Here is a 17,289-nt window from a genome sequence, read left to right as displayed (position 1 = left end):
ATTTCTCTATATAAGTAAGATTGACAATAAATTATGAATTATATACCACTCTAAGTGAAAATTATTTACTAAATAAACATAAAAAGAAAATCCTGAGATTTCCAATGTTTAAATAAATTTCAAAGAACTGATTGCAAAATGTATAGTTTTGAGTCATTTAATTTGAAGAAAATTTTTTAGAATTTTAAGTTGATAATAAGTTATAAAAATTTAAATCTAATACTTCATTATTATTATTAGAAAAATAAAAACTAGGAAAGTAAAAAAGCTATTTCACATAGCAAATATATTAAGTTTACTGCATACATACAAATATTGTTTGGACGGAAACTCATTATTATCTAAATCAAATACAAAACTAGACATAAATGAAAACTGAAATAACACTGATTGATTCAAGCTTTACCGTTTCAAATAAGACATTTTCATACACAGCTATTCGGGACTCTAAATTTGCTTTTTCCAGCGACTTTTCTTCTAATTGCTTCCCTAGGTTTATAAGATCTTTAGAATCATGAGGCTTCTTCTCTTTTAGATCTTGGATATAAGCTTGCAACTCAGCTTCACAATTTTTCAAAAATGAGGTATCCTAATTTCATGAAGGCAATCAAATTATTAAATTTATCGTTACTACAAGTATTTATTACTAAATAACAAAGTTTATGCATTTGCTATTTAATCTATTACAACATTAATGTAAGAATTATAAATAGAAAATTAGAAGCAGGCAGGTAACTATACATTTAAATGAATATTTCAGTACTTCTTGACCATGTATAAATTATCTTTACATGCATTTGGAGGGAAAATATAATAATGCTGACTGACTGACCGCTTGACAATGAAGAGACATTCAAAAAATGATTTCTCCTACAGAGACGTTAATTTTTACTTATTTAAATTTTATAATATAAATTTACTAAAATATGCTACTATACAATAGAAATTAACTGAACATTTTCATATGCTCATGAAAACCTTTTTAAAAGAAATTTTAATTTTGTTTTATTTATTTATTTCAGCATCCCCTTCCTTAGAAAAAATATTTACCTGAAATCCTCCTTAAATATTGGATTGGATTTTAATTAATCTACCTCATTTATAAGTTAAAATGTAATTTTATCTTTAAGAACATGAGGGTAGAAAAGGAAAATAAAAAGCAAAAATGATAAATATTTAATATAATGCCATGTTTGAGATGAAGAAAGAACAATCAGCCAATTAGCAAGGATTATGTATGAATCATTTGATTCATACTAAACCCCAGTTTTTCACATTGGCAGTTTAAAGCCTTAACCACTAAGCCATCATGACTTATATATTAAGTATTGCAATTTATAAAATATTTATTATTGTATATTAGGAAAGTATCCTGCTCTCATAACTGTGTTATGAAAGAACATGTGGGTAGAAAAGGAAAATATAAACCAAAAATGACAAATAAATTTAATATAATGCCATGTTCTAAATGAATTAAGAGCAATCAGCCAATTAGCGAGGATTATTATGTTCTTCTTTTGAATACATGTAAAGGTAGTTTATATGCTTCCTCATCTTATGAATGAAATGATTCATACTAAATATTCGTATTGGATAAGCAAATCACCTGGTAAACAAAGAATACCCAGACTTGTATATTTATTCAAATAATAACAAACAAAACATAATTTATTGAGTATGAAAGTTAAAGCTTCCTCACAGCAGCCCATTGTGGGCCGGGAGTCATGGAGGTTAAGGCTCCACTATTTTGTGACAAAGCATTGTGCACCAATTGCCTTTACTTCCCAGACAAGCTGGTGTCCATTGATCTCAAGTTGGATAGGATTCAAGCCACCACTGGGGATTGAACCCCAGTTCATCACAATGTCCCAACCACTAAGGCTTATATATTAAGTATTGCAATTTATAAAATTATTATTGTTGTATATTAAGGTAGTATCCTGCTTTTATAACTGTATAATGAAAGAGGGTTAAATATAATTCGTTAATATATGACAACCTAATTCTGTAAAGAATGTTTAATACTTCTTTCACTCACTTACTAGTACATTTATTAGATCAAAATTTAGAGCTTTTCTCTTTGATTACCAACATAGACACATAATACAATAGGGAACCGATTATCCGGAACGATCGGGACCATCGCTATTCCGGATAACTGATTTTTCCGGTTTTCTGAATCGCTACAAAAAGCCGTTTTTTTATTGTTAAACACAACTAAAAAAAATTTTTTTTTGGAAATAATCTTAAAAAGAAGAAAAAACGATGGAGTAATGCCCTAATGATTATTTCCAAAATGATGGTAAGGTCAACATCTTTCAAAAAAGAAAGAAAAATCCTAAAATCTTATGAGGAAAAAAATAAAAAAATTTTTAAAATGGCGGGAAAATGTGTCGAATTTCGTTCCGGTTTTTTGGTTTTCCGGTTTTCTGATTTCCGGATAACGGGTTCTGTACTGCATTATTCAAATAATAACAACAAAAAAAAATGTACTTTAACAAGCATAAATTTATCACTGGAAACACAATTTATTCATGTTTTTTAAAATAATTAAGATAATGACTTACAATGTTTTCAGGAACAACTAACTTGGGAAAAATACTTTGCAAAAGATTTTTAAGGGTGGTATTCATCTCTTTCAGTTCAGTTGTGATTAACTAGAACAACAAAAAAAAGGAATGTAATATTTTTATCCAGATTATTATAACTAAAAAATAAATGGTAATGTGCAATATTTTCTTTTCAATTTAACATTTTTTTTTAAAATTGGACAATATTGTTATCTAATTAAAAAAACAAACGTTTTTAAAACATTTTTAATAATCATTATTTTATAAAAATAGTGAATATTTATAAAAATAGCAATAGACTAGACCAAGTCAAAACCAACACTCACTGAAATAGTATCGCTGTTAGTAGTTATAGCTAATAAATAGTATTGACAATACTGATCACAATATTATCGTATTTGATAATTATCCCATATACTCGTTTATTTCAAGACATGATAATTATGATATTTCAAATTTCAAGGTCCTTTTTTTTACCAAAATCAGGTCCCATTTAAAAATAGTATAGATCTCCATTTAAAAGAAACACCTCAGGAGTAAATATTTTATGTCTACTTTCCAAAATGTATGTTTACTTACCAATGTTATGTTTACTTTAAAACCTTCAAGAACTTCATTAATTACAAAATTTCATGAGAAATAAAATAAATTAGTATTTTAAACAAATTTTTAAAAATTTTGAATTTAGAAAAAAAGAAAGAAGAAGTCTCCAAAAATTTTTTTAAAAAAAGATATAAATGATCTGTAATATTGAGCAGAGGATAAATTCTTAGCCTTTTTAACCATCTAATTATTACACGCACTCATAGGTATTTCGTCTATTAATAGACAAAACAAGAAAAGAGTTGTATTCGAATAATCAAGGCTTTTAATTACAAATACTTGCGTGGAGGAAAAACAATAAAATAATTTGATATTCACTGCATTGTATTATCCTTCTGATGTTAATACTGAAGTGAAAATAAAAAAGATTTTTTTTTTCTTTTTCTAAATTTGCCCAGAATAAAACAAATTGGTAGGACTGGGACCCATTTATTCTGACATTACAGGTCTAAATAGGTTACAGGTGAATACATTACAGGTGAAAATTACTGGTTTAAACTTTATTTTTGGTACTATCTACAATCTTGCAGTGTTTTCATCATAGAAAAAAATGGGTGAGAATTTCTCACCCTTTCTCAAAAACAGGGTGAGATTTCAAAAAGTTAAGTGAGATTTCTAAAAACAAAAAAAACACAAAAACTCTTGAAAAAAAAATCATTTCTTTAATTATAATACATTTTTAACGTCTTCTATTTTTTAAAGCATTGAATATTTTTGGTGCATCATCATAGAAGATTTTGCCTTTACAAGGTATTTGTCCATCTTACATAAGTGCTTAAAAAATTTGAACGTCTTACATGAAGAAACCTTACCTACGGTAAACACGTGGTTGCAGAGAAATGCGTTCTGAAAGGGGTTCCGTGGTTGTGTTCGAAAAGTTTCTGAACAATACTGGTAAATAGGGTGGCTAGATAATGGGACAGATGTTGAAAATAATGAAAGATCCAGGAAGAAAAATGAAACGNGGTTGCAGAGAAATGCGTTCTGAAAGGGGTTCCGTGGTGTTGTTCGAAAAGTTTCTGAACAATACTGGTAAATAGGGTGGCTGGATAATGGGGCAGATGTTGAAAATAATGAAAGATCCAGGAAGAAAAGTGAAACGGATTTTATTCTAAATGGCGTAATTTGAAGCTTTTTTCAAAATGCGAGAGATTGGCGAATTTTGAAATTGATTTATAGAATGTGCGAATTTCTCGCGGTAATCATTTTTTAATGCGAGAAAAGAAAAAATATGCGAGATTCTCGCGTTCTCGCGCTGTAGTGAAAACACTGATCTTGGCATCTTTTGACGTATTTATTACAATCTTGGCATTTTTTGATGTGCCATAGTGTGTAAGCAGATGAACTGCGCAATGTGAGAATACTTTTGAAAATATACATATTTATATATATCATGATGCATCGCTTAACTCCATTATAGGAACAAAGATAGATTGATACCTCTTTTTCTTTCTGTACTTCTTTGACTTTTGATTCTGTTTCAATGTTCAACTGATTAAGCCTTTCGTATAAACTTTCCTGAAATTCTTCAAGCCTGAGGTTAGCTTGAGATTCCACTTTCTGAACTCTTTCATCAGCCTGTTTCTTAATGTTATCAGTCTCCTGGTGCGCATTTATAAGCTCTTTTGAAAAACTCTCTCTCAATGCTAACTCAACTTCTTTGATCTGTTCATTCAGAAGATTTTGCATCTCTTTTGAGTGCTTGTCTGACTTAATTTGAGCTTCTTGGACTTTGAGTTCAGCAGAGTCAATCACTTCCTGCATTTTAGATTGGGATGTTTGCAAGGCTTCATTCAATTCATTGTTTTTTTCAGACAGTTCCTAAAATTGATTAAGCAATATTTCTTTTAATTCAAATTTTTTATTTACTTTAATAGAACAATAACACAAACTGTTAATAAAGAAAATTCAGTAATTAAAATTAAATAAATAAAAAAACAATTTAAATTACTAAAAGTTTATTAAATTTATCCACTAAGAGGCTGCATACAACTGGAATTATTGATAATTCATATTCTTTATTTATAACCATATATATATATATATATTATATAAATTGAATTTATGTATTTACATAAGTTGTTTAGTAATGTGTAAACGAGGGAAAGTGTTTTTGTCTACTTCGCTCTAGTTGTAGTATTTGCTTTTAAAAATAAGTGTTTTTTATTATTATTTAAAAAATATGCTGTGGAAGTTGTTATTATTAGTTTCAAATTAACTTCTCAAAGTACTTAGGGAATCTCACTTTGAAGCGTTGTATATTTATACTTTATAAAGAAATAAGTAATCTCTAAGTTAGTGAGAGTCAAAAGAGGTATATTTAAAGTTATATTTTTATTTGTTTTAAATTAGTAGTTTTTTTTTTCCTCCAAAAAATATATTTTCATAGCTGGAACGAAATAGACAAATCTCTTCCTTTTTTATTCATAATCAGAACAAATTTCTTTCTCTTATTATTCTATATATACTATAAACTATATATTATCGTATTGTATTCATTGATGGAAAGGTAGGATTATTTCAAATATCGCAACTGTTTGCATAGTTAAGATTTTATTGTGATAGTACTCAGGATTTGGAGTACAAATATCGCATGGTTAGACTGATAGAAACGGACTCTAACTATTTACTAACGTATGATCCATCAATATTAGGGTTCCTTTTACGTCGTGAATATTGTCAGCCTGGAATGAAAACGTTATACGCATCCTACTGCCATAAGTAGGATTTGACTCTGGATTATATAGTTTACGTTAAAAACAAGCCCTATATACCTGATCCAACCTACCTCAATTGCTTCATCTTATCCACTAAATCTATTTGAGGCAACAGCATTCACCTTATAATTTTNGGTGCATACCTCTACTTATGCTAATGTATATGTATATTAGGGGGCTAAGCCCCTTGTTCGCTGCTGCTCATCAGCCCCGATGATTGCTACGCAATTGTCGTTTCTTGGCAGAAAACAGTCTTTCTACTTGAGTTAAAATTATTCACGTAACATATATGTGATGAAAGGAATTCTAATTGCTAATTGCTTACGCTTGTGCCTCCACTTCCCACATCTAAATATTACTATCCATTAGTATTATAAACATTTAGATCTTTTGGTGATCAGAAGTAATTTTTCTAAGTAATCATTTTTTAAAATAACATTTATATTGTTATAACATTTATATTGTTCAAACAATTTTGATGAGTTCACAACCGTAATTTAATATTTTCGCTTACCAAAGGGGCGGATATATTAAATACAATTTTTGCTAGCATCTCATCGTTCATGGAGCTGGTCATTAAGTTTTAAATCATTTAACAGATCTCTTTAATTATAATTTATAACAGTATATTAATGTTACTTGCACAAAAATAATTATTGTAAATAATATTAATATTAGACCACCTTTCTAAACAACTTTATCTTAAAATGTAGCGCATAATTACAATATAATAATAATAAAAATAATTCATTCTCTTAGTTTTAAACTCTAGAATTCAAAGCGCAATAATAGCAGTAAAGGAAAATAACTTTAAATTAGAGATACACAAATACTTATAGAAAAACAATACCTTTATAACTTTTATTAATTTTATACTGATGACAACTAAAACCATATGGAAATGAATTAGGTAGGAAAAACTGGATCCTATCACATGATTTTCCGGCCAATAAAAAGGCTCGGACAACAATAGATAACTGTCACATTGTCATTAGAAATACTCAAAACAAGATAAAAATTGCAACAAGCTGTAGCTGGTAAGTTTAGTTGTAACATTTTAGCAGGCAGCATTATTAAAAATTATTACCTTTTCACACGCATGCATTCTTAAATTTGATTGGCTGTTTTGTGTGTTACTAACCGCAAGTCTTCAGTGATTGGCTATGTGTTATCATTTCACTCTTTTCTTATAGACATATATACATATATTTCAAAGTTAATTGACAAAAAGTTTCAACAAAACATCATAATGCAGTTAAATGCAATTAAAAATTTACAAGCTGAAATTGATTAATTAAATTAATAACTGGAAAAAATTCAATAACTTCAACTTTAAATTAGTCAATTTTATTCAAATAGATTAATTATGTTTTTTTTTATAGTTTTCCTAATTAAGCTATTAACCTAATTTCCTAATTAAGTGAAAAGTATGATTATAATTGAAGAAAAATCTAACAGCCTCTACTCACTTTTTCGAAAACTAAAAAACAATAAAACTGAATAAATTGTCTACTTTACAAAAATTCTTCTCAATGTATGTTGTAACAGCATACGTTGTTGATTATAAGGTTGGCACGTCCATGTTTTAAGAAAATGAATTATATAAAAAAATTTAAATGGATTTTAAGTTTTAAAAATTTAATTTTCATTACAAAATTTAAGAAAAAAATTATAATACCCTATTTTAATTGTTAGAATAAATTCTTTACAAAAAGTTTTAATAAATAATGTGTTCATTAAATAAGTTTTTTATAAAATTATACATTTTTTAATTTTAGTATTTCTTAATTATCATATTGATTACTGTGATTACACGTCAATGACATTCGATCCCTATTTTATATGCAAAAATATTTCTTAAATCTGATTCAATTCTCTAGTATATGAGTGAAACCATGCAATATAATTTCGAAATCATGCAATATAATTTCACAAATCATAAATTAATTTTTGCTCAAAATTAGTGAACATAATCTAGTAAGTTAGAACTGCTTTATTACTAAATACAACATACATTTTCAGGTATTGTGGACAATAATCAATAGGAATTCAGGCATACAGTTATTTTGGAAAGTTTTAAAATGTTCTCATTAATTTGTAGGTAAAAGCAAAACGGTTACTACAAGTCCATCAGTCGGACTGCAGCCTGATAAAAGGCTAAAATGCAGCAGTTTTAAAATACCACTGGTGGCAGAAAAAGGGAAATGCATGGAAAAATAATTAAAATAAATAAATTAAAATAGTTGTTTGCCAGCACTCAGAGGGTTTTCTAATTAGTTATAATTAATTTTCTATAACTTTCCTTTTATATTCACCTAAATAATTTTAAAACTTATGCATTTATTTTCAACACATGATTTTCAGACAGACAAACCAACAGATACAATTTTGATTTAGTCTACATATGAGAATTAGGAAATAATATATGAGACTATAAAAATTATTAACTGATACAACACTGCAACCTCTTTTATTAAGCGGACTAAAAGTGCTTCCTCTTCCAAAGAAGATGCCGACGTTTTAGAGCCCTAGATATTATTCTTTACAGATTATGGTTGGACATATTCCATTGTAACGTTTTCAATCTGATCAGCAGATAGCGGAATTTGAGGCCATGGCATTTTTGCATTAGATTATATTACAGGATATGCTTAATTAGTAATTAATTAGACATGCTAAATTAACACTGTACCAGTTCAAAAGAGTGATTTTTTCATGCTGCAACATCTGAGATTATTAGCTATCTTCTAATGTCTTCAAATAACAAAATATTTTACAGAATATCAACTCACTTCATTGTTTTTTTTCTCACATGCCACCTCATTCAAAAGATTGTCTCTTTCATTATTGCACTGTTCAAGTTCTTCCATCAGAGAATGGACTACATTTTCATTTTTCTTGAAGCTAAAATTTTTATTTCACCATCAAATATTTTAAAATATTAAAAAAACAAAAACAATGTTAAGCTCAATTAAACAACGAATGATTTATTAATTAAGGATAAAAATATTTCTACATTATTGTGCTCTCCCCACTTTAAAATTTATTCAAGTGCAGTATGACAAAATCACAATTTAATTATTAGTTAAATTGTGATTAATTATGTTTTATACTGTTGAATAAATTATGTGTTTAAAATAAAAAGAAATTAAATAGAAATGAATTAATGATTTTTAATGAATGTTTTGCTTATTGTAATATTTTTAATTACAATTATTACATTTATTAATTACCCTTTGAGTTTAAACTATATACTAAAATGAAATATAATAAATGAAAAATAATGTCCATAACAGTTTATCATAACTATTGTTTTTAAAGAAAAAGGAATGTAACTATGTATAATAATATGACATAAATGAAATTCTTTTTCATCATTAAAATATACTACTAAAAACTATATATTTTGATGAATTCATTGTGTACATATATATGAAACATATATACTATATATTTTTAAAAATATAATAAATAAATGTCGACTTACACAGCCTCTTGTTCTTGAAACTCTATAGTTTTAGCCTATTTTAAAAGAAAAAGCATTTTTAATAAAATATTATGTTTTCACAATTGATAAGTTAAGTTGATCAATGCATTTTGTAAGTGACATTTTGAAAACAGCAAAATTAAAGGTTAATTGAGTATAAACAATAAAATATGTTAAAATCAGAACAACATTTTGAAAACTTCAGGTGCATACCTCTACTTATGCTATGTTTACATGATGATGTGTGAATATTCCTATTATTCTAGAAAGTATTATTAGGATTGTATTTAAATTTAAATGTAATTTTATAATTTCTAGAAACTTATGAGCAATAAATCAATTTGGGAAAATTAATATCATGATATAAAGAAAAAACCAAGTGTAAGTATTGCATGGTTTGATTGCTATCGTCAGTTTGTTTTCAGGTAGAATAAAAGATTTACCTATTTAATAATAAATAACCTATATTATGCAGTAAACAGTACAAGTACAATAACAAAATAGGATGGCATGTATTTTAGTCTTCAAAATAAATAAGAAGTTGTAACCCAAAAATCTTATTATATGCTGCCACCTGTGCTTAGCTTTATTCGGTTAATCAACTGGCAGTTGAGCAAATGGGCAAAATTGAAAAAAAAAATTTTTCCAATTCACTATTTTCCTATCTAATAACATAGAAAAGCAGAACCGTCAGTGGGTTCAGAATTATTTGTCCAAAACAAAAAATTTTAACAGTTTCCAGTATAATTTTAGTAATGGAGCATTGAAAAACTCATAATAGTTTTAGGTCAATGAATGGAAACTTACAGCACTAATATAACCAGTGTAACCAGACACTAAAATAACCAGTGTGAATTAATTAATGTTCCCTCATACCAATACTCAATTAAAATTTGTAATTGAGTTCAAGCCTTCTTTAATCGAATAATTTTAAAGTATGATGAAAACACAGTAAATATGCCTCTTAATATTTTTGTAGAAAAGTAATTTATTGGATCATTCCTCAATTTACCATTTAAAAATTCAATGATATAATAATTACCATACAGTTGATTAGAATATATCACTTTTAAAATCAGATAAAATAGATGAATCAATAACTGTGAAACTACAAAACTATGATTCCAGTTAAAATTTATAACCGCATTTGCTGAAAGCAATAATTGCATTGATCTCTGAATTCATTATCATAAAAATTTGGAAATGTAAAACTATTAATTGGGTTTCTATTCTATTGACTAAATTCTCAAAAAGTTTGAAATAATGAATCCTACTGCTAAGGATTCATTGCTATATACATGTTGATATATGTAATGCTAATCATATACATATAGGAACTATGTATATGATTAGCATTTTAACCATTCACAATTAGAGGACAGTCTTTAAGTTTGAAACTTTCGTGATAAATTTTACAAGCAAATTAATTAAAATAAATATTAGATCCAAAATTCATTGCTCAATTTTCCAAATTAGTTATTATAAAGTAGGAAGTTTATTGCCCACTTTATGTCCACGCAAGTCACTGCTCACCTCCTAACCCTTTAACAAAACAGTGGTTAGATGGGCATTCTTGCTCTTCCCGCACAGTGAATGTGATTGAAGGCTGATGAGGCAGACGTCTTCTTTTTTTGTGTTAATTGATTTATATTCTGTCCTGTATTCTATACTCATGTTAATAAATGTTTGTTAATTTAATTATAGTCCTTGCCTTTTCCCATACTTTGCCCCCAAAATATGGGCATGTTAACAATATTGTTGTCGGTAATAACAGCATGTCAATAGTATTTGTTCCCGCGCCAAATTAATTAAAAAAAGATCAAGAGATGGCGCTGGGAAGAGTCATGTGTATTAAGTGAAATAGAAATAAAAAAGATGGAGGAAGAGCAAGTCGTGTGTCCTTTATTGTGGTAAAAAACAAAAAAAAGAACCAGCTAAAAAGTTTTCTGATCGAATATTGTTCAGTATTGATATTTTTATTTTTAAAAAAATCACAAGAATACCAATAATAATAACAGAGCAATGGAAGATATCAGGATTTCAAAAAAATCCAAGTAAACATTCATAACAGTAATTGCCGAAAAAATGATCAAAACAATACATATACAATTACATATACAATGATATACAATTGAATCAATGTGAGTTGTCAGTGATAAAGTGAAGGCTCAGATGTAAGATTAAAAACGTGCATAACATATTAAAAATATTGGATCGCTTTTATTTCAACAAAATTAAAAAAAGTGACAAATGTACTGCAATGAATAATTTTTCTCCTACAAATTTCAATACCCACTCAAAGTCATATTTAATAAAAATGTAAAATAGTGTGTTCTTTAAGATAATGGAAGAAAGAACATCATTTCTAGAACAAACTAAATTTTAAACTTTTGCAATTTTTCTTTTTATATTATCAATTTGAAATTCTAGCTGATTCAGCCAGTCATTGCCACATTTTTTTTTAATTCTCAAATAAGAATAGAGAAATCACTAATATCTCCTCCAATGCACTAGAAAAGCATCTTTTAAATATAATTTTGAAGAAAAAAATCTTACGCAAATTTCTGCAGAAAAAAACAACACAATTTTTAACTTCCCAAAGGAAAATTCTTTCGGCACGAATTCAATTAGGTTCTGGGACTATGTCGCCGTGATTCTGCCAAGGGCCCTTATAGAAGAGCCACCTTTGGCGCAAAAAAGTATTCGACAAAAATGCTGCAAGAATCTAATGGAAGTTAAATTTAGGAAGGGGGGAGGAGAGGTCACACAAGGAAAGTAATTTAAGCTTTGTTTGGTGGGGTATTACAAAATCCACTTGCAGGGACTCATGTGACCATCCACCAAAATTTATTCAGAGTTAGATGTACAAATAAACTTACCTCTAATGAGCCTTGCAACTGAATGGCATTTTGCTCAGAACTATTCAGCTGATGCTTCAGTTCCTCCAGTCTTTGCCGAAGAGATGAATTCTCAGCTTCCAAGCTGCTGCACACAGATTGAGCATTCTGAAGTTCTTGAACTAAGGATGCACGGGCATTGTCAGCCTGCTGTATCTTATTACTTAGCTCATTGATGCGCTGTTTGTAGTTATAATCGTCTTCCTGGTGAGAACTGATTATCTGCTCCAGTTGGTGGATTTCACGATGGAGGTCTTCTTGAGTCTGCTGCATCGTTGATTGGTGAGATTCAAACTTTTCTCGAGAAGACCTCAGCTGATCTATCTCATGCTGAAGGCGGGAGATTTCCATAGAGCTTCGTTGATTTTTTCTACATTAAATAAATATTAATTACTTTAAGTTAATGCAAATGAATAAAGTTTAGAGATTAAAAATCTGTCAATGTAATAATATTGCTTAAAGACAAAAAATATTTCATAATGTAGTTTTAACTTACATGCGCATAGTTACCTTTAAGTATATTCATGCATATTAATATTAGCTTTACTACAAATATATACATTTATTGCTCTCAAAATGAATAACTAACAATTAGTTAATTTTAAATTAGAAATCAATATTGTTTGATTGAGTCTAAAATCATTAGTTATGAAGAGAGAAATATGGGGTTAATTTGCAACTAGGACTGGGCTATAAATCGATATATCGCGGCATATCGATTTAACGCCTGTATCGGCAGGCCGATATAGCGATACAAGATATAGCGATATACGATTTAGTGATACAAGACACGAAAGGATATCTTACGTTACGATGCCAACTCGCGCTAGAGAAGATGATGTTTGTATCGTTATATTGAAACGGCCTTGATTGATGAGCGGTAGAATCAGAATCAGTTTTGAGAACATATATCGTGATCGTGCATGCTCGTTTCCGCACCTCTTAGTTTCTTTTTCTTCTTTGTCGCGACTTGATATCATTTCTTGTAGTTTATTTTCAGTGGAACTGAATTTGTGATCGCCATCGTTACCTTGTTCTGAACGTAATCTATTATTGAAAAGAATATATAAAGAAGTGTTTCTTAATTAATTTAGGTAAATTTTTTTTGAAACAAAACTTTCTTTTTTATTTTTAAATATGAAAATTATTTTTGATATTATATGTTTAAGCATTATTTTACGTTATTGAATTTATTACAAACGGAAATCTAATTTAAGGTGCCCATAAAGAATTAAATTAAAAAGTAATTAAATTTGTTAGGCTATTTTTTACTTTATTTTAATTTATTAAAAACTTTTTGGATAAAATAATAATTTAATGGGTTTTTATTACTGATTTTAAATTTATAAATCTTTAGTTGTTTTCATTTTTATAAATAAAATTATAACAAAACTTATTTTTCCTCTTTTGGATTTGGACATAAGTCAATCAACTTTGTTTATTCAAAAAAATTAGTAATGTTTGCGATTGCGACTTCTTTTTTTAAAATCATTTAGCACTTCGTTTTATTAAAGAGTATAATCATGTTTTTTAATTTTCTTTCAATATTGTCAGTTGAATATATTATCGAATATCATAATTCTTTTGTTTTTATTTTTAAGAAACTAAACCTTACTTTGTTTTTTTGTTCAGAATTTGGTAATTATTCAATTTAACTTTATTATTTATGTGAAATAATAATGATAAAAAATAGTGTTGTTTTAAAAGTGTTGTTTTTTTTAAAAACTTATTTAGCACTTTGTTTTAAGCATACAAATAATTTTTATCGAACTTATTTTTTAAATTTTCTTTCTATATTGTTAGGTAAATATATTGATAAATTTCAATTTTATTTATTTTTTTATTATTTATTTTTAAACTAAGAAATCTTTCGTTATTTGTGCAATCATTTTTAGAAAATATAACTTTAATATTTTTCTTAAGCAAAACATATACATCAAATTCATAAATTGATTTAAATCAATCTGAGTATGAAGTTTTGATAGAAATCCGACTTTATGCGCCTTACAAGTAAATGAATTTCAAAAATACTATATCGCTATACATTGCTATATCACGATGCAAAACTGACGATGCATCATTATATCGCCCAGTCCTATTTGTAACATAAGGGTTCACTTTATGATTTATTTTCCACGACTAAATCCAATAAGATCATAAATCAAGAGGGCCATCGGACAAACTGATATCTGTGATAGGCTATTAACCTCCTTGAAATAGGTTGATAAATTAAAAGCATGCCAAATTTATAACTAACCAGGAAAATAATTTATATTTTTAAAAAAAACTAAGCAATTTACTCTGATTCCATTCTATTCATGGACTGCAGTTGACTATTTTCTTCTTGTAATCTCTGAATAGCAAGAGCATGTTCTTCTTTCATCATGCTTTTCATCTATAAGGAAGAAAATTAATTATACATCATATAAAAAATATCAAAATTGTACATAATTTTTTTTTAAAAAAAAAGAAGAAAAAAACTATATTAGTCTGTTTCAGAATTTCAGATATTGAAGATTCTTAAAAAATTGAGGGTTAGATACTGTTTCAGAATGATTCAGTGGCGAATGGGTGTCTTAATTAAAGAAACCATATTTAATAACAAACAAATTTAATAAGCAATAAAACGATTTGATACGAAATGGGGCTCGCCAATGAGTCATCCAGTTCAATCCATTGCCTGCCACATAAGTGATTACAGAATTATTGCGAGTGATTACAATGCCCTCTTTTGGTCAGGCAGAAATTCGTAACAGATACTCTTGCAGAAGCAGTCAATCCACTTTCATCAACTGTTGCATTCATGAAACCTGATTTGCTGAGAAGGGTTAAAAAATATGAGGGGAAAGTTTTATTAGTATAAAAAGTAACACAGGTTTTGAATATTAAAGGACTTTGTATCAATTCTCATCTGCTTAAAATTATTATAAGCCCTAAAAATAATCAAAAGCACTTTTTTAAAAATTAATTTTATTGAAAGATAACAATCCAAAATTTGCACCATTATTAAAGTATGAGTTTTTAAGTAGAACTACAGCATCATAGACCACATGAAACATACCTACTGCAATTGGCTTCAGTGTGAATTAAACAAGGGTGAATTCTTCAAAGCATAATATTCACCAAGAAAATCTGACTGTGAGTGTTAGGTTCTTTAGCACAGGGGTGATACATTTTGATTTTTTGTAACCTAGCACATCAATCACAATAGAAATATACTGCAACTAACTAGAAAAAATTTTCAAAAATTTGGGGAAAAATAGCTTAGATTGATAAAAAAAAAATCATCTCCTGTCTTATCACATGGCATTGCCAAACGACAAAATGCACAAATGGCTATGGCAAAACTACAGGAATTAAAACTTCTTCATTATCCATCATTTTATCATGCTCACTAGACATAGCTCACACTAAATACCACTATTTTTTACATTATACAACTTTTTAATACTAGGAGCGCTGACCAGACTGTGTAGGGGTCAGGGAACTGGCCTTGCATCAGAAAGGTTCTGGGTTCGAATCATGGATGTTCTTTCATTCTCTGTACTATCTGTCCTTAGTGTGGGAGCAATGTTGGTGCCCCTGAACTTGTGGCCAACAAATCTGCCCCTGTAAATGCCTGAATTGATGAAAGGTTAACACATGTGGGCATCGGAAATAAAAAAAACTTTTTAATAGGAAAACAATTTAACTTTAAATATGCTAAAAAACTGCCCTTCCAGGAATCTATTTACTCTTCTCTGCCAGTCAAAATTGTCTGAACAACCTGCTGCGCAGGTGACAAAGGAGAAGAGAAAATACAGGTACATGCTTTGATGAAAATAATAATTCCTTATAATCAAGAGGTTATCAACCAACTTTGTTTTTCTTTTCAACAAATTTCTTACTTGATGACCCAATGTCTTACCCTTCATTCATAGTAGGGGTTCCTAAACTTTTTCAATTCACAGCATTTTTTTTTTTTTTTTTGTGATTAAGATTTCACCATAACTCCCAAACTCAAATGAAAATAAAATTAAATAATTTCATTAATTTAACAAATGTAGCACTCGCTTTGGGGATCACTGTCTGTAGCAAGAGATAAGGCTAACAGTAAGGTAAAAATATATAGCTGTTGGCGTCTAATTGAAGTAGATGATGAAAACAGGATCATAATGATAATAAAACTCTTATTTCATTGTAGACCTCGAAGTGCAAAATAAAAAGAATATTGTTATCCAAATAAGATTATAAATTTTTGCATAATATTAATAAGGAGAGAATATGGGACCTGCTGATCATAAGTTATTACAAAAGCAGTATTAAATCAATGCTTTTGAAGTACAAGAGAGATCCATCATAGGCACATGATCAAAAAAATGCACTGCCAAAAATAAAATCAGACAGTCTCACATCTTAGTATCTAAATAATTTGGCTGATGAATTAAGGCCAAAAAGTTAATTGGAAATTAACGTAAACCTAATAACGCACGAGCTAATGTTTTATATGGATGAAGAAAGAAAAGTTAAAAATAGATTTTGATGCTCAGTTGTTGTGACATTGATAAACATTTAGTTAACACTTGCAATGAAATAAAAAGTTAGCTGTTACATTTATTTAGAATAAAAGTATTTGAATTTGCTTTTTATAAAATTGAATTAAAAATAAATAACTGACTTTATTTAAAGAGGGAATGATTAAATTTAAGAAATAATGGAAATTTAAAAGCTAGGAAATATGTAGGTAATACCTATAATGGCATCACATATACTAACTTAACTTAGAGATCAATACTAAGAGATTTTTCTAATAGGTTACAGAGATACAGATTTGATACAATTTCTGTTATATTAATGAATCATAAATTTAACACTAAACAAATTTTGAAGAAAAATTTTCACATATATACCAAGAAAAGATTCACGATTATAAATAAAAATATTTAAGAAAAACTTGTGTTATACTTAAAACTGTAAGAATGTAAAGAAAAATTTTCAGAAAACAATAATTATAATAAATTCAATATTAGATTAAC

General features: G+C 28.1%; 1 protein-coding gene across 3 annotated transcripts in view; it reads right to left on the bottom strand.

Annotated features, from left to right (window-relative positions):
- The window catches only part of LOC107455790 (ribosome-binding protein 1), a 44,552-nt gene that overhangs the window by 13,451 nt on the left and 13,812 nt on the right, over positions 1 to 17,289 (bottom strand). For all 3 annotated transcript variants that reach the window (XM_016073499.4, XM_043052080.2, XM_043052079.2), the window contains 7 exons: positions 14,575 to 14,669; positions 12,257 to 12,644; positions 9,378 to 9,412; positions 8,683 to 8,794; positions 4,614 to 4,994; positions 2,568 to 2,657; positions 407 to 589 (listed from right to left, as the gene is read on the bottom strand). In XM_016073499.4, the coding sequence (XP_015928985.1) occupies positions 407 to 589; positions 2,568 to 2,657; positions 4,614 to 4,994; positions 8,683 to 8,794; positions 9,378 to 9,412; positions 12,257 to 12,644; positions 14,575 to 14,669 (1,284 nt within the window). The remainder of the gene's footprint in view (positions 1 to 406; positions 590 to 2,567; positions 2,658 to 4,613; positions 4,995 to 8,682; positions 8,795 to 9,377; positions 9,413 to 12,256; positions 12,645 to 14,574; positions 14,670 to 17,289) is intronic.

This window comes from Parasteatoda tepidariorum, chromosome 1, assembly GCF_043381705.1.
Source record: "Parasteatoda tepidariorum isolate YZ-2023 chromosome 1, CAS_Ptep_4.0, whole genome shotgun sequence".
NCBI lineage: Eukaryota > Metazoa > Arthropoda > Arachnida > Araneae > Theridiidae > Parasteatoda > Parasteatoda tepidariorum.
Note: the sequence above shows the minus strand (reverse complement) of the source record. Positions and strands in the feature narration are given on the sequence as shown.